This window comes from Perognathus longimembris, chromosome 7 (assembly GCF_023159225.1).
Source record: "Perognathus longimembris pacificus isolate PPM17 chromosome 7, ASM2315922v1, whole genome shotgun sequence".
NCBI lineage: Eukaryota > Metazoa > Chordata > Mammalia > Rodentia > Heteromyidae > Perognathus > Perognathus longimembris.
The window spans coordinates 9,826,293-9,851,086 of NC_063167.1; the positions used below are offsets into that span (position 1 = coordinate 9,826,293).

General features: G+C 44.7%; 1 protein-coding gene across 1 annotated transcript in view; it reads right to left on the reverse strand.

The window, feature by feature from the left end:
• Positions 1-5,954: 5,954 nt before the first annotated feature.
• The window catches only part of Fbxo42 (F-box protein 42), a 65,971-nt gene continuing 47,131 nt past the window's right edge, over positions 5,955-24,794 (reverse strand). The window contains exons 6-11 of the mRNA XM_048350319.1: positions 16,008-16,161; positions 14,468-14,578; positions 13,158-13,254; positions 12,604-12,660; positions 11,545-11,661; positions 5,955-10,801 (exon numbers count right to left, since the gene is read on the reverse strand). Coding sequence (XP_048206276.1) covers positions 9,686-10,801; positions 11,545-11,661; positions 12,604-12,660; positions 13,158-13,254; positions 14,468-14,578; positions 16,008-16,161 — 1,652 coding nt within the window. The 3' untranslated portion in view covers positions 5,955-9,685. The remainder of the gene's footprint in view (positions 10,802-11,544; positions 11,662-12,603; positions 12,661-13,157; positions 13,255-14,467; positions 14,579-16,007; positions 16,162-24,794) is intronic.

Genomic DNA, 24,794 nt, shown 5'->3' on the forward strand with positions numbered 1-24,794 from the left:
TGCTGGGGATAAGCCAGGGCCTTGAGCGCACTGGGCAGGTAGGACACTGAGCTCCTTCTCCAGTCTGCACTCCTCTCAATGTATGGACACTAGTCCTACCAGAGTAGGGCCCACAGTTACCATCTTTTCTAACCTAATTACCTCCTTAAAGGATAGGTCTCCAAATACAGTCCCCTGGGGTTAGAGTTTCTTTTTTTTTTTCTTTTTTGCCAGTCCTGGGCCTTGGACTCAGGGCCTGAGCACTGCCCCTGGCTTCTTTTTGCTCAAGGCTAGCACTCTACCACTTGAGCCACAGCGCCACCTTTGGCCATTTTCTATATATGTGGTGCTGGGAAATCAAACCCAGGCTTCATGTATACCAGGCAAGCACTCTACTACTAGGCCATATTCCCACCCCTAGAGTTTCAACATATGGGCTTCCAGGGGGTACAATTCAGACCACAGCAGGGCCCACAGACCTCAATTAAGCACTGCTGCTGGGGGTGGAGCCAGCCAATGGCTGGAAGTTGTGAAGTCAGAGTTGTAGACAATTCTCATAGGCCATCTTGATCTAGTGGGTCCTACTCTCCCATGTCATTTAACTACTAAATTGTGCCTTTTTCCACAGGGCCTTAGACAAAGCAAGAAGACTATCTTCCTAGAATAGAGCTCTCAGGTTAATCCACTAATTTCTTTTTTTTTTTTAGCTTCCCATAAATTTGTTCTGAGGACCTCTAGATGAGGTTCCTAAGAGGCCTTTGTGTGTGTGGGGGGGGGAGGGGGAATGAGAACTTGAATTCAGGGTTGGAGCACTGTCCCCTACCTTTTATTTTGCTCAAGGCTAGGCTTGAGCTACAGGCTACCACTTAAGCCACAGTTCCACTACTTCTGGCTTTTTGGACTTCTATACCCAGGCTGGCTTCAAATTGGGATCCTAAGATCTCAGCCTGCTGTGTAGCTAGGATTACAGTCGTGAGCCACCAGTACCCAGCTAGCTTCTTTTGTTTTTTGAGGTTGGGGAGATGGAGCCCAGAGCCTGGCACATACTATAGCGTCAAGCACTCTACACCCCTACTCCTCCAAACACATTCCTTATGTCCTTGTTGCCACTGCCCTGGTCCAAGCATTCACCTTAACTTCCTGCACTTCATTCTCTAGATCTGTCCGGTCCACTACAGTCCTAGCCGTCACCTCGAGGTCCAGAAGAGCCTGTCATGAGGATGAGGCTGGGCCCTGCACTGAACTCCTGTCCGAGCTCTTCTAGGACCTGCCATGGCCCCAGGCACCCTACCCGACTCCCTCCTAACTAGAGGAAGCACTTTTTTTTTCTTCCACATCACCAACACAGAAGTTTAAGAAACAGATATTCAATATACATTTAAAGCAAACCAATAGAAATTAAGGGAATCTTATTTACAAAAAATGAAAAGCAGCAGAGCTTCAGGGTATGGGATGTAGTGCAATGATAGAACATGTACCAGGTATGCACAAGGATTGTATTTCCCTGGGACTGAAAAAAAAAATTCATTTCCTCTGACTCAAATTTAATCTGTCTCTGAGCCTCTATTCTCTCTGATGCTGACATTTTAATTCAGTGATTTCCTGGTAAACTTAAGTTCTGCTACTTCCTATTTCTCTACTTTTTCAACACTCCTAGTTTCTTTTCATCTCCCCCACCTCTGGCCCTGGGGTTCAAGTTCAGTGTGGGGGGAAGCTTACCCAAATGCCAGAGAAACATGGCTGGGGCGGGTCACTGGTCCCTCACAGGTCTTCTCCTAGGCCTTCTACTCCAGGGAGAACACTCCATACCCAGGCCCAGCTCTGTTGGTCGCTGCAAGGGGATCTTTTCTGTGTGAACCGTGATCATGAGGTTCTTACCCTGTCACATGACATCTGGCCATTGAGTCCACAGGACATGCCTTGGTCCTCAGCCCACCAGCACCAGCATGCAGCCTCCCCCCCCCCCCCCACAGCTCTTTGACATCCTATCCGACATACAGAGAGTCCATCTTTCTTGTCTGAGGCTGGCAGGTCTCTCAGCATCCTGTAGCACTAACTGCACAGTGATGTGGGGACCTTGCATATCTGGGATATAGAGAAAGGCTTTATACTCATCTGCCCCCTGCCTCAGTTTAGCAGGGCAAGGCTAAGTACGATCACATGAAAGCCCCTCCAAAAGAATGTTTTAAAACTTAATTGCTGGGGCTGGGAATATGGCCTAGTGGTAAAGTGCTCGCCTCGTATTCATGAAGCCCTGGGTTCAATTCCTCAGCACCACATATATAGAAAAAGCTAGAAGTGGTGCTGTGGCTCAAAAAGAAGCCAGGGACAGTGCTCAGGCCTTGAGTTCAAGCCCCAGGACTGGAAAAACAAAACAAAACAAAACAAACCCACTTAATTGTTGGCCAAGCACTAGTGTCTTATACTTGTAATCCTAGCTACTCAAAAGGGTGAGTTCTGATTATCCCAGTTTGATGACAGCCTGGGCAGATAAATCCTTCAAGATTCTAATCTCTGGGCTGGGAATATGGCCTAGTGGCAAGAGTGCTTGCCTCATATACATGAAGCCCTAGGTTCGATTCCCAAGCACCACATATATAGAAAACGGCCAGAAGTGGCGCTGTGGCTCAAATGGCAGAGTATTAGCCTTGAGCAAAAAGAGGCCAGGGGCCGTGCTCAGGCCCTGAGTCCAAGGCCCAGAACTGGCAAAAAAAAAAAAAAAAAAAAAAAAAAAAAAGATTCTTATCTCTAATTCACCAGCAAAAAATCTGGTAGTGGAGATGTGGCTCAAGTGGTAGAGTACCCACCTATCACGTGCAAAGCGCTGAGTTTAAACTAGTACTGCCCAAAATAAAAGTTCCCAATCTATGGTATTTTGCTATGGCAGCATAATGAGCTAAGACACTGAAAGCACAAGGAGGACTAACTCCCAAGCTTTCTGGCTTCCCCCCAACAACTTCTCTGCTCCTGACTGGCTCCATTTATTGCAAATGGTCTGACTCCATCTCCTTTACATCTTTTATTTGGGGGGTATTCCTGGGGCTTAAACTCAGGGCCTGGGTGCTGTTCCTCAGCTTTTTGTACTCAAGGCTAGTGCTCTATCACTTTGAGGCACATCTCCACTTTTGGTGTTTTGGTAGTTAATTGGAGATAAGAGTCTCATGTACTTTCCTACCCTGGCTGGCTTTGAACTGTGATCCTCAGATCGCAGCCTGAGTAGCTAGGATTACAGGTGCACCAGTACCAGATTCCTTTAGATCTTTTTGATGTGATATATCTTTTGACCTTAGAAGCTCAGGATCTATCACCCTTGTCCAGTCAGTGCAACACCTCCCTGGAACTGGGTGTGTGGGGAGAGCTCTCCCTTTGAGTCAGTGTATTCCAGTACTTAGGGGCGGTAGATGCTTAGGTGTTCCCTTGACAAGTGACTGCTCCCTTGGTTGTTCCAGGCTTTCCTTGGATCACAGCCCATGTTTTTCTTTCTTCCATGGTTTCTGCTTGTAAGACAGCAGAAACAGTCTCCAGCTTCTATTCTCTCTCTGATGCAGACAATTTAATTCCTTAATTTCCTGGTAAACTTAAGTCCAGTGATTTCTCATGTTACATTTCCCTGAAGTGGGTGGGCAGAGGCCAGGACAGGGGAGAGGGAGAGAAATACTTGGCTAGGACTTTTAGGCATTTATTTGAGATTTTAGCTTAGCTTTGTGCATGCTGACAGCATCTGGGCCCAAAGCCCAGGCTCATGGGGAAGATACCAACTTTCTCACAGCTGGGGGCTGGGGGTGAAGCAGAAAAGGCACTCTGCCTGAAGAAATGCTGAGCTGGGCCTGCAAGGGCCAGTCTGGTGAGGGAGTGCCACCCTGGCTTTCCTGAGGGAGGGAACCAAAAGAACAAGCCATTTTTTCATCCTGCCCTTCCCCACTACCTCTGACGGAGCACCAGGTGCATGCAAAGTTGTGCGAGGGTGCCCCCTGGTGGACTTTCAGGGAATTATATCCATTCACAGGATTAAGGATTCAGATCCGGTTGCTGCTAAATTGCCCTTTTACTGATACAGTTGAGGTCCAAAGAAGAAAAATGTTTTGTTCCAGCTCAAAGCAGTAACGACATCTTTAGGATCTTAGTGCATTTATGGCCAAAGCCTGTGCTATTTCCTTGTCTTGCTGGGTCTATAGAACCATGTCTGAGTTGAAAGCACATATGGATTCCATTCTTGATCTTCCATGCAAAATGCTTGAACATTTGGTCTGCACACAGCATCCATAAGAATGCTAGCCTGCTTTTGTCCCTGGGTGTACTGTGGGAAGTAAGAGCACATTTCCCCCCTTTGCTACTGAGGATTGAACCCAGGGCTTTGCACATACCAGGCAAGCACATTACCACTTGCGCTATTCCCTTCGTCTATTTTGATTTTGAGGTAGGTCTTGTTGCTAGCTTTGCCAGCTTTACATGTTTTTTCCCGCCGGTACTGTGGTTTGAACAGGGGGACCTTGTGTTTGCTCCACTTGCTTGCTCACTAGTGCTTTTAACGTTTGGGCCATGCTTGACTTTTTTTTTCTGGCTGACTGGGGGAGTGGGGGCACTCCGGGGCTTGAACTCAGGGCCTGGATACTGTTCCTGGCTTTTCCGCTCTAAGTTAGCACTCTACCACTTGAGCCACAGTTCCACTTCCAGCTTTTCTGGTGCTTAGCTGCAGATAAGGGTCTCATGGACTTTCCTGCCTGGCCTGGCTTTGAACTGTGATCCTCAGATCTCAGCCTCCTGCGTAGCTACGATTACCAGCATGAGCCACTAGTGTCCAGTTGATTCTTGTTTTTGTTTTTGTTTTTTGGCCAGTCCTGAGCCTTGGACTCAGGGCCTGAGCACTGTCCCTGGCTTCTTTTTGCTCACTTGAGCCACAGCGCCACTTCTGGCCATTTTCTGTATATGTGGTGCTGGGGAATCGAACCCAGAGCCTCCTGTATACGAGGCGAGCTCTCTTGCCACTAGGCCATATCCCCAGCCCCTGATTCTTGAACTCTTGATCCTACTTCCATATCATAAGCAGCTAGGATTACAGACACACATCACTGTTTTTGTTTTTACAGTACAGGAGATTGAAACCAGAACTGCCTATTAGGCAGGGTCTCTACCACTGAGCAACATCCCTAGCTCAGTAGTGGCTACCAACAGCAGAAGCCAGACCCTATAGCTAGGGATATTGGTCTCTTGCCTGGAGGGAGGAAGAGGTTCAGAGAAGGAAAAGCCCACTGAGTGGCAGCATCATACCTAGGCCAGCCTGCAAGGTTTGGATGTGAAGGTCCCTGTCCTATCTAGATTCATGCTCCAGGCCCACTGCTTTCTTCAAGCTCCTGGAAGGGGTCATTAGACATTGCCTTGGCCATAGAACAGTGACACTGGAGAATGACAGTGATTCCAGCATAGTATCCCCTGCTCTGTAACTTACACCTACTGTGCACAAGCTTCTGGCTCTGAAGTATCCATCAAATCAGAAACTTGGTTGGGAGGGCAGTGCCAGGCCTGCATAGGTAGGCCATGACCACTAGCTTACGATGTCTAGTACATTTCATACACATCATCAGTCCTCCTAGTCCTGTGGGGTAGCAGTGACTAAAGTATAGAAGACAACATTGCTTTATTTATGACCCTGTGCCCTGTGTCTCCACCTTTGCTTAGGAGGCAAAGATAGTGCAGCCGTTGTCTTGACCCTTGGGCCTCTGCTCCGAGTTCACTGCCTTCTCAGGTCTCTCACAGGTATAGGTATGGAGGATCTGCCCCAAGTCCTTCAGACATGATGGACACAGCTGCTGTCCCAAGGAAAAAAGCTCAGCCCTCCAAGAGGAGAGGAACATCTCTGCAAATGCTGTCTCCGCCCCCACCCCCACCCCCGCCCAGGTCCCCTCCAACCTCAACTGCTCTCCTTCCCGTGATTTTTCTCTTCTTTCCTGGACTAATAAGAAAGCTGAGACAATTCAGTCCATTTTGTTTTATTTGTTAAATTGCTAAAAAGTCATCAGGGGGAAAAACATTAACAAAAAATGAGATCGACCAGAGATTTAAATATGCATGGAATCCATGTTCATTCCTACACTGTTATGTGCCTAAAATGACTATCTCAGGGTAAGCCACCCGGCACCCCGAGTTGTGTGGGAAACATCACTCACAGCACCAACTTTGCCAGGGCACAGGGGCGTGCACCGACACAAGCCCTGGTTGGTGGGAAGGGGGGCAGAGCAAGTAGAGAGAGTACAACCAGCGAATACCCCAGTCTGCTCTCACTCACAAGGAACGTGGCAAGAGGAAGCAGGTTACCAGTGACGGGCAGAACACATTTCTAGGGGAGTCATACAGAGCACAGGCTTTCTTGCCCCTGGCCATGGTAGATCCTCCCAACCGACTTGTGTGCTGGTGAGAGACCACAGATAATGCAAAGTACCACACATTACCATGCCAGGATCACCACGAGGACAAGGGCAGACAGGTAAACCAACCAGACATATCACTCTGAAGGGAAAGGAAAAAAGCGAAGCAGAAGGAAGGCTAGAAAGGTAAGGTGAAGCGAAGGGAACTATCCCCTTGTTCTCCATTTGCCAGTGGCTTTCTGTCCTCCAAAGTCAAGACATCTCACAATAATTTTCTTTCTTCCTCCTCCTCGTTTCTTCTTTAAGAGTTCCAACACAGTTCCTGATCAATCATTCATGGTTTCAGCATCAAATCATGGTTTCATCAAATCAACCCACAGAGGACCAGGAGGAGAGCAAGCCCCAGATTGCTTTAAAACACAATTGAAGTTTCTTTCAGCATCTAATTAGTGCTCCCAAGAGGTGGGGGATGATGGGGGGAATAGAGCCCACCCCCAAACTGTGGAAGGAGGGTGCAAATATGTAAAAATACAGACAGCACTGTGCTGCACAATGTGTGAAATGAGAGAACCAGATGTCCAAGAGAGAAGAGACTCAAATTCTTCCATGGCAGTCAACTTGGTGACTAGTGAAGTCAATATGACCTAGGGGCTCTCAAAGGCACACTTACAGGAATGGAAGGGATTAAAGCTTCAAGTAGAAACAAGATGTATTTAAATGTACGTAAATACTGATAAATATTTGCTTTAGGTGCTCCTGAGGGTTTAAAAAAAATACGTAGTCTCATGTCTCTCAGTGACTCTTAAGACAAAGTTGGTATCTCGTCAAAGCAGGGCTGTGGTCAAATCTGATCTGGCGGAGCTTTGGGAATGCTCACCTTAGGGAGAACACAGGGAGGACGGATGCACCTGTCCCCCAAGGGAGCCTGAGGAGACAATCACCTTGACTGTGTTGAGTCGCTTTCCCACAGTACAGGCCCAGAGTGCCCAGGAGCCAACACACCACTGAGACCCATGCTACCTGATGCAGATGAGGCCCATCCTTCTTTCTCTCCAAGGGCTGTAAACGAATGGCCTGGTTACTAGCAGCATGGGTAATACTGGATACTATGTATGGAGTTACAGGAACCACTTTGTTCTCTAAGAGAATCAACATTCATTCCTGTTACCTGCCTACTCGGAGGAAAAAACAAGTACAAGGAATCAACAGGTTAACAGCCAGCTTAGGAAGGCCACAGGACAAGAGGAAAGATTACAGTGGAGATTCAGAACGTTCGGAGTACTTAGTAGGAAGTGAGTCTGGAGGCACTGTCCACACACTAACAAGGGTCAGCACAGCAATGCCAGAATCACACACTGCTGGCTGGCTTCACGCTGTAGAAGACCCCACAAGACAGAACAGTCTTGGCCAAGGAAGGACCAGCCACAGCTGCAGATCAGGGAGCTTGGAAAGCCAAGTGTGCAGCTTTAAGCAGTGGGACGCCATGGGAAGTAGGCACATGGATGTTTCCTCATCTGAGGGAACATGAAGGGATGTTTCTGGAACACATACCCTTCCCCATGAGTGGGCTGACCTTGGCACTGCAGGGGGAGGAGGGGGGTTTTCCTCCAAGACCAAATGGCTAATGGCTCAGAGAAGGATTTAGTGTGATGTAATAGGAGAACACATGCTTATTGGACAGACTGCAAAGTGCTGGCTGAGAGCCAGGACCCCAGGGCCAGCTGCAGCCGGCTTGTGCCTGGGAGACACTTCTAAGATAAAGAGTGGGGGGCCAGGAGACATGAGGTTTTGATATTTAACTCTTAATGGCAAAATAAAAATCCTTTATCTTCTGATGAGTGCTTATTAAAATGGTGCCACTTAAAATAAACTTATCTTGACATCTGTGTCCAGGCCACAGTTTAAGAGACTAAGACTAGTACCTTGTAACTTTTTGTATCAATCAAAGAAGGTTCTACTTGGTTGTACTTTAAGAACCCAAGCCCTGTTTGATGACACATGAACAAGACAAGCTCAAAGGATGGAGGTACTCCCTAGGCCAGCCATATATTATCAGGGTCAAGTACTTAATACTCAACTGGGTCAGCTGGCAGCAGCAGGGCAGAAGATGACATGTCACAAGAGGAAAAACCATTTCTGGAAGGAAGGGTTATCAGGATTCCCTTCTAGGGTTGATTTCAAGCTTCTACACTGAGTGTATCCAATGAAATTTGGAAACCAAAACCATACAGACAAACAAAGCACAGAAGTGGATGCTGGGCGGGGAGGGGAGGGTCCCACAGGGGGAAGTGTCTCTTGAGGCTTCAAGGATTTTTTTTCCAATACTGAAATCTCAAAATTGTCTACTAGCCCCTCGTGACACCAAAGAAAGGAGTCTAAAAATATTTTTGAAGAACATTTGATTTCTGCAAGCACCTGAGCTTTGTGAAGAAAACACAGTGAGAAAAAATTTAGGGCTTAAAAAAAATCTATATGCAACACCAAACCAACCCTAAAACAGGGGAGGGGGGGACGGGGAACAGGCAGGGGAAGAAGCAGTCTAGAAGTAGGAAAAACAGCCTCTGAGGACCCAATTTTAAAAGAAAAGGAGAACAAATATGGTTTTTTGGCAACTTGCAACCAAATCAGATTGTCAGAAAGTTCCCTAATCGGATACCAAATGTGTTCTGAGATGTGGAGGGAGCACTCAAAGACCGTTGGCCATGGCAAGCATGTCAGCTGCGTGAACTTTTGTTTTCTCCATGATCCTGGCAGGCGTGGACAGTCTCTCTCATCGGATGATTTCCACCAGTCATACGGGGCAGAAGAGACCAGGCACAGGCGCTCCTGCCGCGCTGTCACAGGTCCTCTGTGGTTTTGACAGAAGAAGGACGGTTCTTGGTTACTTTACCCTGAAGCACGGGGTGTGGTGCCTCTTCCTGTGCATCCATCCTGTCTAAGCCTGTCTGTCGTTTTTGTAAATTCTGAGAAGGCCACATAAAGATTTACAAGGGTTCTTCAGTTCCTTTTGGAAAGTTACTGCTGTTAGTCTGTTCCCTAACTTTTTGATCTAGTAATCAGCAAAGTAGAAAAAGGCAGCACAGCCTCTACTAAAACAGCAACAATTTTATCTGAATCAGGACGGAGGTCTCTCTTTTTGTGTAAACAGAATTGGCTATATAATATATATATATATATATTTATATATAATATTTTCTTATAATGGAGTGAGGGAGACTGGGAGCTGGAGTTGAGTTTTGGCTACGGGACAAATGCAGTTGTTTTCCCATGTCTCAGTCCAAATGCTTGCACACTGGAAAATTCCAAATTAAAAGCCACAGAAAGGGAAAAGGGTTCTGCACACATTATCTCTTTGCGCGTACAAAGTACAAGGCGTTTGTTTTAGGATAGTACTTCACGTTCTGCTTTTTGTCCATGAGTCCTCCAAATATGATGAGTTCCCCCCTGCCTTGTACCACTGTGTGCAGGCTGGTTTCAGGAGGTCCAACCACAGAACTGCTATTAAATACTTTCCACTTCACACGGCCCCGTTCCTTCGTATCTTTAATGTCCAGTACGTACATCTGCATGGGCTTGCAGTTCATGCTCTGGTACAGGGGTTTGCCAACATTGAGGGACTGTGGAGGATGGTGGCCCAGGCGGCGGGCAATGGGAGGTAGGGAATGTCCATCGCCTTGGGCTGGCCCTGGGCGAGGGATGGGCACTGTTTCTCCACTGCTCAGGTTCTGGCTCCCAGGGGATCCTGGAGAAGACCCAAGAGGAGGACTTAGTGCTGCAGAGGCCGCGGGGCCTTTGGATGACATCGCTTTGATGGCTTCCAGACTCCGCCGCAGGGCACCAGGGGAGACGGCCCCTGCCAGGGCACTGGCCACATGGGGTGGAGTATGCACGCCATTGGTCTGTTCCACAGGGTGTCTAATACTCCCCCCAACTGTCCTGCTGTCCACACCATCCACATGATTGCTGCTAGAAGTAGGTTTCAGGTCCCAATTCAGATCAATTGACCCTAATCTCAGATCCTTCTGATCTGGTAGCGACCCTCTCCGTGGGGCCAGAGGAAGTCCCATCTTCAGATCATACCCTTCAGGGGCAGAGGGGGTACCTGGAGATATGGCCTGCACAGGACTGTCCAAGGAAGTCCCACCAACAGCTGCTGCTCCTGGAGACAAACTCCCACCATTGAGAATGGGAGAGCCGTCTCCTCTGGCCGGGGAGAGGCTCCCTTCCCGAGAACCTGAGGGAGTCTGCCTTTGAGCCCTGGGCCTCAGTGTTCCCCAGCGGCCGTTAACACACGGCACTTCATCCATACTCCTTACTGGAGACTGGGAGCGGTACTCTCGTGTTTCAGGGACCAGGGCCGGAGGAGTGGCACTGATAGGTGATGGGCGAGAGTTCAAACTGGGGCTGAGGGGGGCTCTCCCACTAGGAGCCTGGCTGAAGACCACCACACACTGTCCCACCTGGAAGACAAAGGACCTGTGCTCACAGCCTCTTCTACAATTTGATCATTCAACTCTACAACATCTCGGCTTCATCATCTGGAATGTGCTACAGTTGTGTAGGATACAGAGATGAAATGGCATCTCTGAAAGCTCTGTGCTCTATGCTGGAAGGGCGACAGACATGGGAACATTGGTGTTACAGTGTGACATGCACAGTCACTGGCTATATCCACAGAATGGGAGTAGAATGAGGGGAGGATCAGTTTTTGATTGAGGGACTCTGGGGAACATTTCATAGACAAAGACCTGCTTAAACTTGGGACTTAGGTTGAGTGGAGACCACTTATATCTCCCATTTAGTGGCTTGCTTGCTTATTATTTATTATCAGTCGTGGCGCTTCAACTCTGGGCCTGGGCACTGTCCTCGAGCTCTTCAGCTCAAGGCTAGTGCTCTACCACTGTGCCACTTCCTGTTTTCTGGTGGTTAATTGGAGATAAGACTCATCCAGACTTTCCTGCCTGGGCTGGCACTGAACCGCGATCCTCAGATCCCAGCCTCCTGAGTAGCTAGGATGACAGGCAGGAGCCACTGGCACCCTGATAGTAGGTTCATTTATGTAAGAAATGCCAAAGGAGCTATGGTTAACATCTACATCTTTTGTGACACCAGAGCCCTCTACTTCTGCACAAATTTCCTTTGAAATTTGACGAAGTAATTTTGTTTAGGACCTTCCCTGCTGGTGTGTCAGTTCCCTGCTTACCCGGCAGGCTGGATGGCACCACAGTTCAGGGGCTCCATGATCTTCATTTTCTACCTTGAGTGGTTGCCAGGCCCAGGGACCTGGGTGCATATGCAACAACCAAGCATCCTTGAACAGCTATAGAAAAAGGAGCGACAATAGGGCTCAGGTGTGATACGTGCTATAACATACACACAGAGCTGCAGTCTTAAAGCTGTGTAGCCTGGGGCTCTTCAGAGAGGATAGCATGGTCTTCAGTTATTCATTCAGTTGTGCCTGCATTAGCACTGAGTGTCCTGACATAGGGAATTGTGCTTGTGACACTCGAGTCAACTGTAACTGGGCTTCCTGTGTTTGGGGGGAGGAGCGGAAGTGCAGGGAGAAGGGAAATAATATCTGTAACTCTTCATGAGGCAATTAATTTTGGTGGTACTGGGGTTTGAACCTATGTGCTAGACAGGCACTCCACCACTTTAGTCGCACTCCCTACATACCATGTGGACTTTGGAAATTATTAATCTGTTTTTCTGGTCCACTGTCCCTTCCCCTTTAAAAAAAAAAAAAAGGATGATAGAAGCAGATCTCATTGCTTAAAGAGGAAGTAGGAAGAACAATGATTCAACTGGGCACCAGTGGTTCACACCTGTAATCCTAGCTACTCAGGAGGCTGAGATCTGAGAACTGCATATCAAAGCCAGCCTGAGTAGAAAAATCTCCCTGAAATTCTTATCTCCAATTAACTACTCAAAAACTGGAAATAGAGCTTTGGCTCAAAGTAGTAGAGTGCTAACCTTGAGCCACAGAGCTCCAAGCCTCATGAGTGACCAAAAAAAAAAAAAAAAAAAAAAAAACAACTATTCAAGGAACAAGTGTTTTTGATTAAAGGCATCTCCTCGCACCTAAAAGAAGTGTAGAAAGGGCAGCAAATGCAAAGGCTATACTCCCAAAGTAGGAATGCATTCTCTAAGTGAACATGCCACATGAACAGCTTTTCATACTCTCACAAAGTAAGACAGTGCGAGCAAGTTTTGGACACTGCAGCACAGGCATGAGAATGAATGTGACACAATCAATACTCACAGCATTGGGACCGCCACACCCTCCAAGGATTAAGATAGTTGTATCATCTATGACAATCTGAGGAGGGGGAGAAGTTTAAAATAAAGCCATAAAACAAAGGTATCTGACTTTCCACGCTTCAGTGATACATAAAAACAGAATACCCAGCTCTCAGATAACAGTATTCTAGTTACCACAATCTCTCTTTCTCCCCAAACCATGTCAATTTTGGTCCCTCTGAACAAATTACTGATGATTCACCTGAATGGGTACATTCACACTCTTTGGAGTGAATACACTCTTAATTGATCAAATAGTAACAGGAGAGTATTAACCAAAAAATGCAGGATGCTCTTAAGAAATGAAATAGTAAATAATCTGGGGGAGAAGCATAGTTATAGCCATTACAAATACCTTGACCCCTTAGAAGGTTAAAAAAAAAAGCAGCAAAAAAGAATGATAAATTATCTTTGCCTTAGTGCAAACTAGCATCTTACCTGACTCCCTCCTCCCTCTCCCGTCCTAACTGAAAGATGCTACAGTGTTTGCTGAATAGTTATTTAATTCCTGAGCACCTGAGATTGGCCACCTCGGGGATGAGGACTGGGGCCGGAGATGTTCGGCTTGGACCATGCCCACTGCTCGAGGTCAAGAACCCAGACATCATTGCTCCTGTGAGATAAGGACAGAAAAATGAGCAAGCTGGAGCTAAAGGACCACACTGGTGACGGGGAGTTCCAAATGCCTGTGGCCGGCCAGCCAGCGAACTCACACCGTTCTCACATACACAGGCTGTCTGAGCTGGAGGCAGCTTTGGAGATAGATTCCCCAGAATTCAGCTGCTTCAGAGCCAGAAAGAATGGCTGAATCCCAGCTCCACAACTTCAACAAGAAACTTCATTTTCTTCAACTCTGAGTTCCTTATCTATCAAACAGAAATACTGCTACTCTACAGAGCTGATTTAAGGCTTTATCTGAACTGTGTCTCACACACTAGCCACACAATAGTACTATTGGTCACACTATCATCATACAAAAAACAAAAGCCACAGGAAGAGAAAAAAAAATTCAAAAGGCAGCTTAGGCATTGTCCAGAGAGTTAATAGCTCTTGACTCTGATTACCAAAAGCAATTTCATGATAGCTAACAAGAGCTTCAGTTTTATCAAGGACCAGATGGCATCTCTAGTTCTCCAGACAGCAGCATGGTAACAGAGTTACCATGCAGATGGCAGTCTCTCCTTCCCAGTCACCTCTTTAAGGTCTACTGTTCACACTGGACACAGGCATGAGAGCACCCAGAGTTAAACCCTAGTCCTCTCATCTGGAGGGCAGTGTCTCTCATCTTTCCATACTTCTGAAAATGTGCTGTGGAGAGTTTGGTGTTAGAGAGGATAGGCTTAGGCCTGCAATGATTTTACTACTAACAGTTATTCACCTCCACAGCAAGGGACAAACAAGAACTTCCAAGGCTGCTGCTGCACCAGACAGCCAGGGCTAACTCTGGCCAGTTAAAAGATGGAGAACCTGATGGTTCTCTTGCTTTTATCCATTCTCCCAACCTATCCCGTTTGGAAAGTCTACAATTTCCACTTGTCCTGTCAATGAAGCACCTTACTCCTTGCAAGGCAAAGTTCTTCAGGCACAGTATAGCAATCAAGATGGAGGCTCCATTCCAACTAGATCCTATCACATGTCAAACAGAAAGACATTCTACATAGCCTGGTCTGTGACTAGAGGACCAAACAACTGAATGGGAGGGGAAAATAACTCATTGGGTTAACTACAATCATGCTCAAGAATACCAGTCTAAGTCATATTTCTGACCTGTTATGCCTGGAAGTATTTACCTTCAAGTTAGTGTGGAGCAAACCATATATACTTACATTTGCCTGGATCCTAAAGAGCCACCAAAGACAATCATTTTATCATCTATCACACAGGAGGAGTGGCCAGCCATTGGAGGTGGCCCATGTGTTGTTACAATGCAATTCCACCTAGTATAAACAGATAGGAGAAAGCCCAGAAGTCAGTATCACCTGCCACTGACTTCATAGGCTTAAGGCAAAAAGTGGTTAAGCAGGCAACCATTAAAAATGATAACCCAAGACATGGCTGAAAAGTAACCGAGGGCTGGGGATATGGCCTAGTGGCAAGAGTGCTTGCCTCGTATACATGAGGCCCTGGGTTCAATTCCCCAGCACCACATATACAGAAAATGGTCAGAAGTGGCGCTGTGGCTCAAGGGGCAGAGTTCTAGCCTTGAGCAAAAAAAAAAAGAAGCCAGGGACAGTGCTCAGGCCCTGAGTCCAAGCCCCAGGACTGGCCAAAAAATAAAAATAAAAAAGAGAAGTAACTGTCTTGCAGACTCAGTGGTAAAGAAATTAACCAGATCTACACTAATCATAGGAAGTACATTTCTACAACTTCCACAACTGTTATTAATTTTCTTCGTTTTTGTTGTGGTGTTTGTGTGTGTGTGTGTGTGTGTGTGTGTGTGTGTGTGTGCGCGTGCGCGCAAGTATGTACATAAGTATACATAACAGTACTAGGGCTTGAACTCAGGGCTTCAAGATCTTGAATGGCTTTTTTACTCACAGTTGACTTTTTCCACTCATGGCTGGTGCTCTACTCCCCCACTTCTGGTTTTTTGCTGGTTAACTGGAGATAATAGTCTCACAGATTTGTATACTAAGCTGGCTCTGAACTGAGATCTTCAGATCACAAGACTTTTGTGAGGATTATAGGTAAGAACCACCAGTGGCTGGCTCATTTTCTCTTGGAAGAGAATAAATCTATGTTTTCTCTTTTAAAAAGGGTTTGTAACTTAGGGTCTGTATGTAAATCCTTTGAAACTGTAAGCAAAACTGGGTATCCTCCACCCCCCCCCCCCACACCCTGGGCAACAAAAAGTCCATAGCTATCATCAAATTCTAAAAGGGATTCTGGAAACTAAAAAGATAAAATACACTGATTTTAAACCTTAAGCACAATGTGATGACATACACCATCATATATACAATATGATGACATATATGACATATAATATACCTGCTTCACTTAGGAGGCTGAGGTAGGAGGATTGAGAGTGCAAGGCTGCCTAGACTATAGATGGTAATCTAGCCTTTAAAAAGGAAAAAACAGGCCCTGGTGGCTCACACCTATAATCCCAGCTACTCAGGAGGCTGAGATCTAAGGACTGTAGTTCAAAGGCTGCCGGGGCAAGAAAGTCCATGAGACTTCAATTAACCACCAGTGGATCTGTGGCTCAACACAGCACAGCGCTAGCCTTGAGTGAGCACAAAGGCTCAGGAACAGTGCCCAGGCCCTGAGTTCAAGCCCCAGAACTAGCAAAAGAAAACAGAAAAAGCCCAAAATCCTCCCCCCAATGACCCAGATTTAAAGGAGCTTATCTTTGCAACTTACCAGTTTTTAGATGGAGAGTAAGTGTGTATTTCATCAAAAAATCTCTCTGGTTGATGTAGGGGATAAGGGCTTGGCCTCGTCCAGCCTCCAAAGAGCACTAGCAAGTCCTTGTACACCACCAGGGTTGCTCCAGCTTTAGGAGAAGGATAGGACCCTGAGAGAAGTCAAGAATAATTGGATTAGGATTCAGGACTTCACAGCAACCAATACTGTTCATCTTCCACTTAAATAAAGATAAAATAGGAAGCAAACTACAAAACACAGGGGATAGGCAGAGACAAAGTAATGTTTGCAGGAAATCATTACTGATTTACACATGTTTATTATTAACACAAACCAGAGTTAAAGGTGCTTAGCTTCTCTCAGCTTTAACTTGCTCACCTGAAGTTAGAGATGAAGGTGTCTATCTCATTAGGAAGTTTGGATTATTAAAATTAACAGTCTCCAACTTACCTTGGTTCATTCTTGATATGGTTTGAATCTGAGGTATCCTTCAAAGGTTCCTGTGCGGGAGGCTTGGATGGGAAGTAACTGGATCATGAGGGCCCTGACTTAATGCATTAATCCACTAATGGGGAAGGGATGGAAACATTGAGAGATGGGGACTCCTGAGAGGAAGTAGGTCACTGAGGGGGTGCCCTGGGGACTGTTTCTTGTTCTCTGCTTCCAGACTGACATGCCATAAGTAGCTTTTGCCATATATTCCCCACAGCCATGATAGCCCAAGGCTTCTCCTCAGGCCTAAAATGACAGGGCCAAGGGATCAAAGGCTGAAACTCTGAACCTATTATTTTGCTTCACATATTTGTCACAACAAAAGGACAGAAAACTTTTGTCTCCCCTAAGGGAAGCATTCTAATTAAGATGTTACTGTCCTTCTGAAATGACTTAACTTGGGAAATAATAAACAAAGCTTCAAGTCTCTACCCCATACTTGGACTCATAAATGCTATGCAAGATACCATGCATCTCCCAAAGCCACCAAACATGGTTAATTAACCACCACAAACCAAATGACCATTTTTAATGTGTGCCAGACAATCCGCATACATTTTTTAAAGTTTTATTTATTTTTTATATATGTGGTACTGAGGAATCAAACTCAGGGATTCATGCATGCTAGACAAGCACTGTACCATTAAGCCACATTCTCAGCCCATCAGCATAAAATTTTAAAATGGCATTTTAAAATAATTTTCAGTGATTGCCCTTCTAGAGACTAAAACAATAACTGGACAAATAGTAAGAGCTGGAAAAAAAAAAAGTAAGAGCTGGAAGTCCTGAGTTCAAGTTCCAGTACTGGAACACACACACAAATTATGTAGGCTGGACACTGGTGGTTCATGCCTGTAATCCTAGCTATCCAGCAGGCTAAGATCTGAGGATCGTGGTTCAAAGCCAGGCAGGAGAATCCATGAGACTCTTATCTCCAATTAACCACCAGAAAACTGGAAGTGGAACTGTGGCTCAAAGTGGTAGAGTGCTAATTGTGAATAAAAGAGCTTAGAGACAGAGTCCAGGCTTAAGTTCAAGTCCCATGACCTACCCCCACCCCACCCCCCAAAAAATATGTACTTCTATTAGTGTCCATGGTTGTGAAATGAAAAATGAAAGTAGCAAGAGATAAAATACAAAATAACAATAGCTAGGAGAGTGGCTTAAGTGCTAATACACCCGAGTTCAAACTCTAGTCCCGAACCCCCAAAGTAACAGTTATGTTGACAGGCACTAGGCTCTTGGTATTGTTCTAAGTGCTTCACATGTGATTAAGTCACTTAGTTTTGGCAAAAATTCTACCATCTCTATTATATGGGTACAGAAATACAGACCACAAAGTGGCTAATTTTCCTCCACTGCATATCTGAAGTAAGTCCCTAAGAATTCAAATCTAGGTAAACTGAACCCTGAGCCATTGGTGCCTGGCTATTTCCTTCTTTATAAAAAACATTTGGTATTGGCTAAACTTTCCAAAAGATGACACTTGCTTCTTGTGATGGAAAAAAAGCTACTTCCGTTTTTAAATAAGAAATATAAATTCAACATAATTCTCTTCTTGCTCTATGTCAAAAGTCATTCCATCTGATGAAGGCTTCTTTGAGGCTATGTATAGTGCAGATCCTTAATCTCTCATCTGAAATTCCAAAATCCTCAAAGTTCAGAAAAACAATTAACAACAATAACCCTTGGTGGTTTTATATGAAATGATGAGGCTATATATAGTCTTTATTGAATCAGCTTAGAATGAATATTCATAGGTATTGATACAGAATTATTAAGTCTGCTTTATAAGGTAGTGCTCTAGACTCTACCACAGACATTACAAAGGTAGATGTTTTATTACCATTTAAAATCTGAAAAATTCTCAATTCCAAAACATAATAAACACTAAAGAACTATGATTAACTGTATAAACTCTTGTAGCCACTCATGATAGCATAAATGTAACCCCTGCATTTAAGAGGTTGAGACAAAATGATAGGGAGTTTGATGCCAGTCTAGGTACATACAAGAGACAGGCCAACCCTGGCTACCTAGTAAGACCCTGCCTCAGCAAACATACATACATGTATGAGTGCATGTGCACAAACACACACACACATATGCATACACACATGCTTACCTGGGATTAGATCCCAGCCCTGCCTTTAAAGTGGCTGTGAAACTCAACTCAATACCAGATCTTGCTCTGCCTCAGTTTCCTGATTCATAAACAAACTGTGAGAATTAAAAGTGTTACATCATACAATGCATGCAGTAGGATACTATTGTTATTGAGAAGGTAAAGTAATACACAAGTTCATGCCAGGCCAATTCACCATAGATACATGGAAGTACTGCTGTTTACATACAAAGCTCATGAGAACAGACTGACCCCCCTTAAGTCACCGGCACCAGTGGTTCACACCTGAAATCCTAGCTTCTCACAAGGCTGCCAGCTGAGGAGTGAGGTTCCAAGCCTGTCCAGGCAGTAAAGTCCATTAGACTTTTATCTCCAATTAACCACCAAAAATAGCTGGAAGTGGAGGTGTGGTTCAAGTGGTAGAGCACTAACTTGGAGCAAAAAAATCAAGCAAGAGCATGGAGGCCTGAAGTTCAAACCCTAGTACTGGCATTAAAAAAAAAAAAGAATAGGTCAAAATGTAGAAAGCATGTATCACTATGACTAGTAATTGTGTACAAGCAACTTTATAACTGTGGTCATCTGAAATGTCATGATGGGCAATTTAAGTCTTTTGATGAGATGGACCAAAGAAGTTCTTTGTGCATGCAGCCATCCAAAGAGCTGAGCTCTCAAGAAATTTTTCATTTCACAAATGACTATTTGCAAATAAACATCTCATTTACAGAAAAAGTTTCCATAATTTTACAGACATGTAAAAGCAACATTGTGTTAACTATTGTGCCAAAATCCAGTGGCAGGGTGAGCCACTGATGCCCAAGACAAACAATGTAGAAATTTTAAAAGGAAAGGTGAGAGTTCTTCCTACTCCCTGGAAAATGGTTATCCTCACCACTGTCAAAAAAAAGTACAATCTCAGGGCCTCCTTGCATGCATGAAACCCTGGGCTCTATTCCTCAGTAACACATACACAGAAAAAGCTGGAAGTGGTGCTGTGCTAGCCTTGAACAAAAGAAGCTCAGTGACAGTGGCAAGGCCCTGAGTTCACGCTCCAGGACTGGCAAAAAAAAACAAAACGAAACAAAAAAAGTACAATCTCAAAGAAAATTAGAGGGCATGGTGGCTGGTGGCACATACTTATCCCCAGGGTAATCCTCAGGGTATGAACTGATGAGGACTTCAATTCAAGACCAGCCCAAGGAAAAGCACAGACTATCAAAAACAAATTAGGCTGGACACTGGTGGTTCATGCATGTAATCCTAGCTACTCAGGAGGCTGAGATTTGAGGATTATGGTCTGAAGCCAGCTGGGCAGGAAAGTCTGTGGGACTTAACTCCAAATTCCCCCCTCCCCTCCAAATAGAGCCAGAAGTGGAGTTGTTTCTCAAGTGATAAAGTGCTAGCCTTAACTAAAAAAAGCTCAGGGAAAGCACCCACACCCTGTGTTCAAGCCCACATACACACAAACTAGGAATATATTTCACATACACATAAAGCCAATACATGTTAGTATGGTTTCAGCTCATTAATGAAGGGACAGGCAGGAAGTTAAAAGATGGTTCAAAAGAGAATTTGAGAAACAGAGGCATGCTAAAATAAATCTGTTGAAGTCAAAACTAGTTAATATCTAGGGGACACTGAAACTGTGACCTTTGGGGTTAACCTTTTCTATCTGGTATAAATCATCTATCTTTTACAAGAAAAAAAATACCTATGCCAAGGCCATGGTTATTTATAAATGATAAACTTAGAATCCTCCACAGCAGCAGTTCTCAAACTTCAGCTTTATTGGAAGCACTGGACGACATGCTAAAACACACATTCATGGGCCCACTCAAGCTTCCTAGCAACAAGCAGGCCTGGCCTGGAACCCTATAAGTTGCATTTTTACCAACTTCCCAGGTGACACTGATAGTCTGGGGGTTAAACTTTGAGAACCACTGAAAACCAGAATTTTAGACCCCCAGGCCCAAAGGCCAGGAGTTCATATGTCAGGTCTGGCTATTGGCCTCCATACCTCAAAAAAAGACATGGTGAGGGGCTAGGAATGTGGCTTAGGGGTAGAGTGCTTGCCTAGCATGCATGAAGCCTTGGGTTTGACTCATCAGTACCACATAAACAGGAAAAGCAGGAAGTGGTGCTGGGGCTCAAGTGGTAGAGTGCTAGTCTTAAACAAAAGATGTTCAGGGACAGTGCCCAGGTCTTGAGTTCAAACCCTAGGATTGGCAAATGGGCGGGGGGAGGGGAGATGGACAGACAGACAGACAGACAGACAGACATGGTGAAGGGCAAAGAAAGGAGCCTTATGAGGTAATAGGAAGACAGCATTTCAGCCCATCTTTAGCCATCTTGGTTAAATAGGCAAAGAACTAGGGACCAAGAAGGGAAAGGGGGCTGGGGATATAGCCTAGTGGCAAGAGTGCCTGCCTTGGATACACGAGGCCCTAGGTTCGATTCCCCAGCACCACATATACAGAAAACGGCCAGAAGCGGCGCTGTGGCTCAAGTGGCAGAGTGCTAGCCTTGAGCGGGAAGAAGCCAGGGACAGTGCTCAGGCCCTGAGTCCAAGGCCCAGGACTGGCCAAAAAAAAAAAGAAGGGAAAGGTATGCATAATAATGAAAACCAGTGTGGCCTTTGTTCTGGGAGACACTGTTGTAATTTGATATGGTTGGTATCACTTGAGGGGAGTGAATAAATACATCACTGGCTCCTAGCTGGTGGTCTGTCCACAGCACTTTGGTGCACTTTCACCTTTTGTTACAAGTTAAAAAGACATTGCCAGTCTAAGGGAATTTTGCCTTTTGTCCCAAGGTAGTTATCATGAAGTCCTTCATCCTTCCTGGGCCAAGGGAAAGGCTCAGGGCAAAGAACACAGATACAAAATGGAGTAAAGGATGTCTAACTGTTATCCTGTCTTTGGTTTATTTGTGGGCCCAAGTACATAGTCACTGCTTTTCAGCAAAATGGAGTTTAAGTACCTCTTACACCATGATTTAGAGAGTTTAATAGTTCCTGATAAGCTTATTAAGACGGTGTCCAATACAACATTACAAGGGCATGTAATTATCCTTTTTGCCTTATTTCCAAGTTCTGGGTAATATTTCTTAACATGGAACCTATGTGTTCCTGAATGTACGTGTGGGCCCCTTCATTCTGATTAAGGAAAAAGGTCCAAAATGGCTTTCCCTTGACAAAAACTTTGATTAAAGGGATACTGAAAGGAACAACTTTGACATTTTCAAATACAAATATTTCATCATCGACAAGTCACTGCAAAATAAATAAAAGGAGAAAAAAAAGATTGTTCTAACTACTGGCTTCCAGGAAAATCACTTTACAATTTTTAGCAACTTATGTGATTTACTAATCATTCACCATAAATTCTGAAAATAGATCTAGAATTAGAAATTAGGGACATACAGGGGGTAAAATTTGCAAACAACAGATATAAGAGTGTGAAAATTTAACCTTGGGACTTACTAGCATGCCAGTGAATTACAAGAAAAGTATTAGGCAAATTGTCCAGTCAGCTCTTACAGTCTATGATGCTCTGCTGTGTGATTTGCTTTTTTAAGGGGGCATGGCCTAAATACTTTTATAAACTGTGAGTGAAAAAATTTCCCCTGGATACTTTCCATTTATTTCATGCTACAGTAATAATGACACAAGGGACAGTAAAGAGTTCACAATGGCACCCATGCTTAGTGGCAGAGTGCTAGACTAGCAATGTGGATAGGATGAAGGCACTGGTATGCAGCTCTGGAAGCACCATTCACATGCTTCACATGCAGGACACCTGTCCCTCCAAACAACTGGCCTGCAATGCCAAGACCAGATAGATCAGGTTAACAATGCCTCACGTTTTCATTGTGTGTGTGTGCGAGGGGGGGGAGGTGTTGATAGGAGCCTCTAGCTGGCTTGTATGTGGCTTCACTAATAGGAACGAAGCTGGGTCATAGAAAGCCCTGACCAAGTCTTTGGGGCTTGTTAGAGCTGTCATTATGACACTGTTAAGTACCATATTGCCAGTGAAGAATAGTTTGGAAAGGCATTTCCCAGAATACCACATCAGCATGAGAGTCAGCTGATCTAGAGGGCACACAAGAGCACAACTAGTACTTTTAACAGTCTCCCTAAAGAAAAACAACTAAAACTGAGTGCTAGTGGGCTCACACCTGTAATCCTAGCTATTCAGGAGGCTGAGATCTGATGATAGTGGTTCAAAGCCAGCCTGGGCAGGAAAGTCTATAAGACTCTTATCTCCAATTAATCACCAGAAAACTGGAAGTGGCGCTGTGGCTCAAAGTGGTAGAGTGCTAGCCTTGAGCAAAAAGGGCTCAGAGACAGTTCAAGCCTCATGACCTGACCAAAAAATAAAATAAATTAAAAAAAAAAAAAGAGGAATCCCAGGGATGGGTGATGTGAATGTTCATGCTTGTAATCCTGGCTACTCAAGAGACAGATCTGAGGACAGCAGTTCAAAGCCAGCCTGACTCCAGTTAATTACAACAGGCCCTGGATGCATCATGGTAAATCCAAACATTTCTTAGGGTATTTCCTTCTCCCCACTGCACTTTTCTGGGGGAAGGGAATGGGTTCCTTTTTCTACTTTATTCCTCTTGCAACAAGACTAGTTATTGATCAACAAAAATGTTATTAATACACAGCTCGTCTGGGACATCTGGCTTGCATGGGACAAATTTTATTTTTACAACTACACTCATAGATTTAAAAACATCCTCCCAGTCATTTACAGAATACTCATACAACAGAACTCTTGTAATGGCCATGAGAACTTTTAGGTCCTGTGTAACTATATATGTCACAGGCATAAACAAAAAAAAATTCTTTATTGGCATTGTTCAGTGCCAGTAAACAATATACATGAAAGATTACTCAATGAAAATGAAGAACTTATCAGCTAAAAATTAACAGCACGAACACCAGTAATAGTTCCTTGGTACCATTTCAAGTAGTCTTTGATTCCATTTCTAGGGAGGAGAGGAGATCCAGAGTCTTCCGTTTAATCTGATAACTTGTTAATTGCAGTTCTAATGGGTGAGGGTGCCTTTCAAGTGCTTCTATTTGGAAGTGAAAACAATGCTGTTAGTCATAAAGTTTCTGGCCTGGTGTTGAAACAGGAAAGCACTAGTCAGCCAGGGGAAAGAGCCAAACTGAAATATGGTAGAATTGTGTTTATGGTCTCCCCTGGAGGACCAAAGGTTCCTCTAGATCTGTGCAATGCAAAATCTCCACCTCTTCTCTCCAACAAGGATAAAGAATGGTTTATAACTCCTTGACTAGGAAGGCCACAGAAACTAGATTTTTCTAGAAAAGTAATATATTCTAGAAAATCCAGGATCTGAACTTTATAAATAACAGGAAGAATTTCTTCTTTTCCTAAGGGAACCCACTGGCTCTGCTCTCCTTCATGTCCCCAAACTACCACAGGTGCAGGACTACATAGGGAAAAGTTAACAAGGAAAAACCACCACCTCATAGCGTGAACCAGGAATAGGATCAGGACTCGAGGAGAACAAACACAACAACGAAGTTACTAAAGCACTGATAGATATAACCACATGGATGAACCTCAAATATATTTGGTAAGAAAGAAGTTGCTACAGATGTCCATTTACAGGAGGTTCAAGAACAGACACTGTGGAATACTGTGGAAATCTGAATCTAATTACTTCTGTATGGGTTGGTATTTACAAGAAAGGGACAGAGGAACTTTCTGGAGGTGATGAAGTATTCTGTATTTTGATCTGGGTTATCATCACATGGCTATTATGACAAGAGGAACACAGTCTGGTTGCTGTCCATGGTTCTTGGTTTATAACTCCTTATAACTAGGAAGGCACAGGTAGGAATGCCAAATGCAAAGAGCAAGAAGAATCTACAGATAGATCTTGCTGGGCTTCCCTACACAGCCTATTAGTTTAGATACACAACAAAATCTCCAGAAAACCTCAAAGGGCAGAGTTCTAGAGCATCTGGATATCTAACTATACAGATGGAGGTCCCTGCAGGGTCTCTGCCCACACATGCAGCTCTTCATCTATATGTTTTATAATAAGCTGCTACATATGTTGGTTTTGTTTGTTTTTGGTTGTCAGCTGTGGGGCTTGAACTTGGGGCCTGGGTGCTGTCTCTGAGCTCTTTT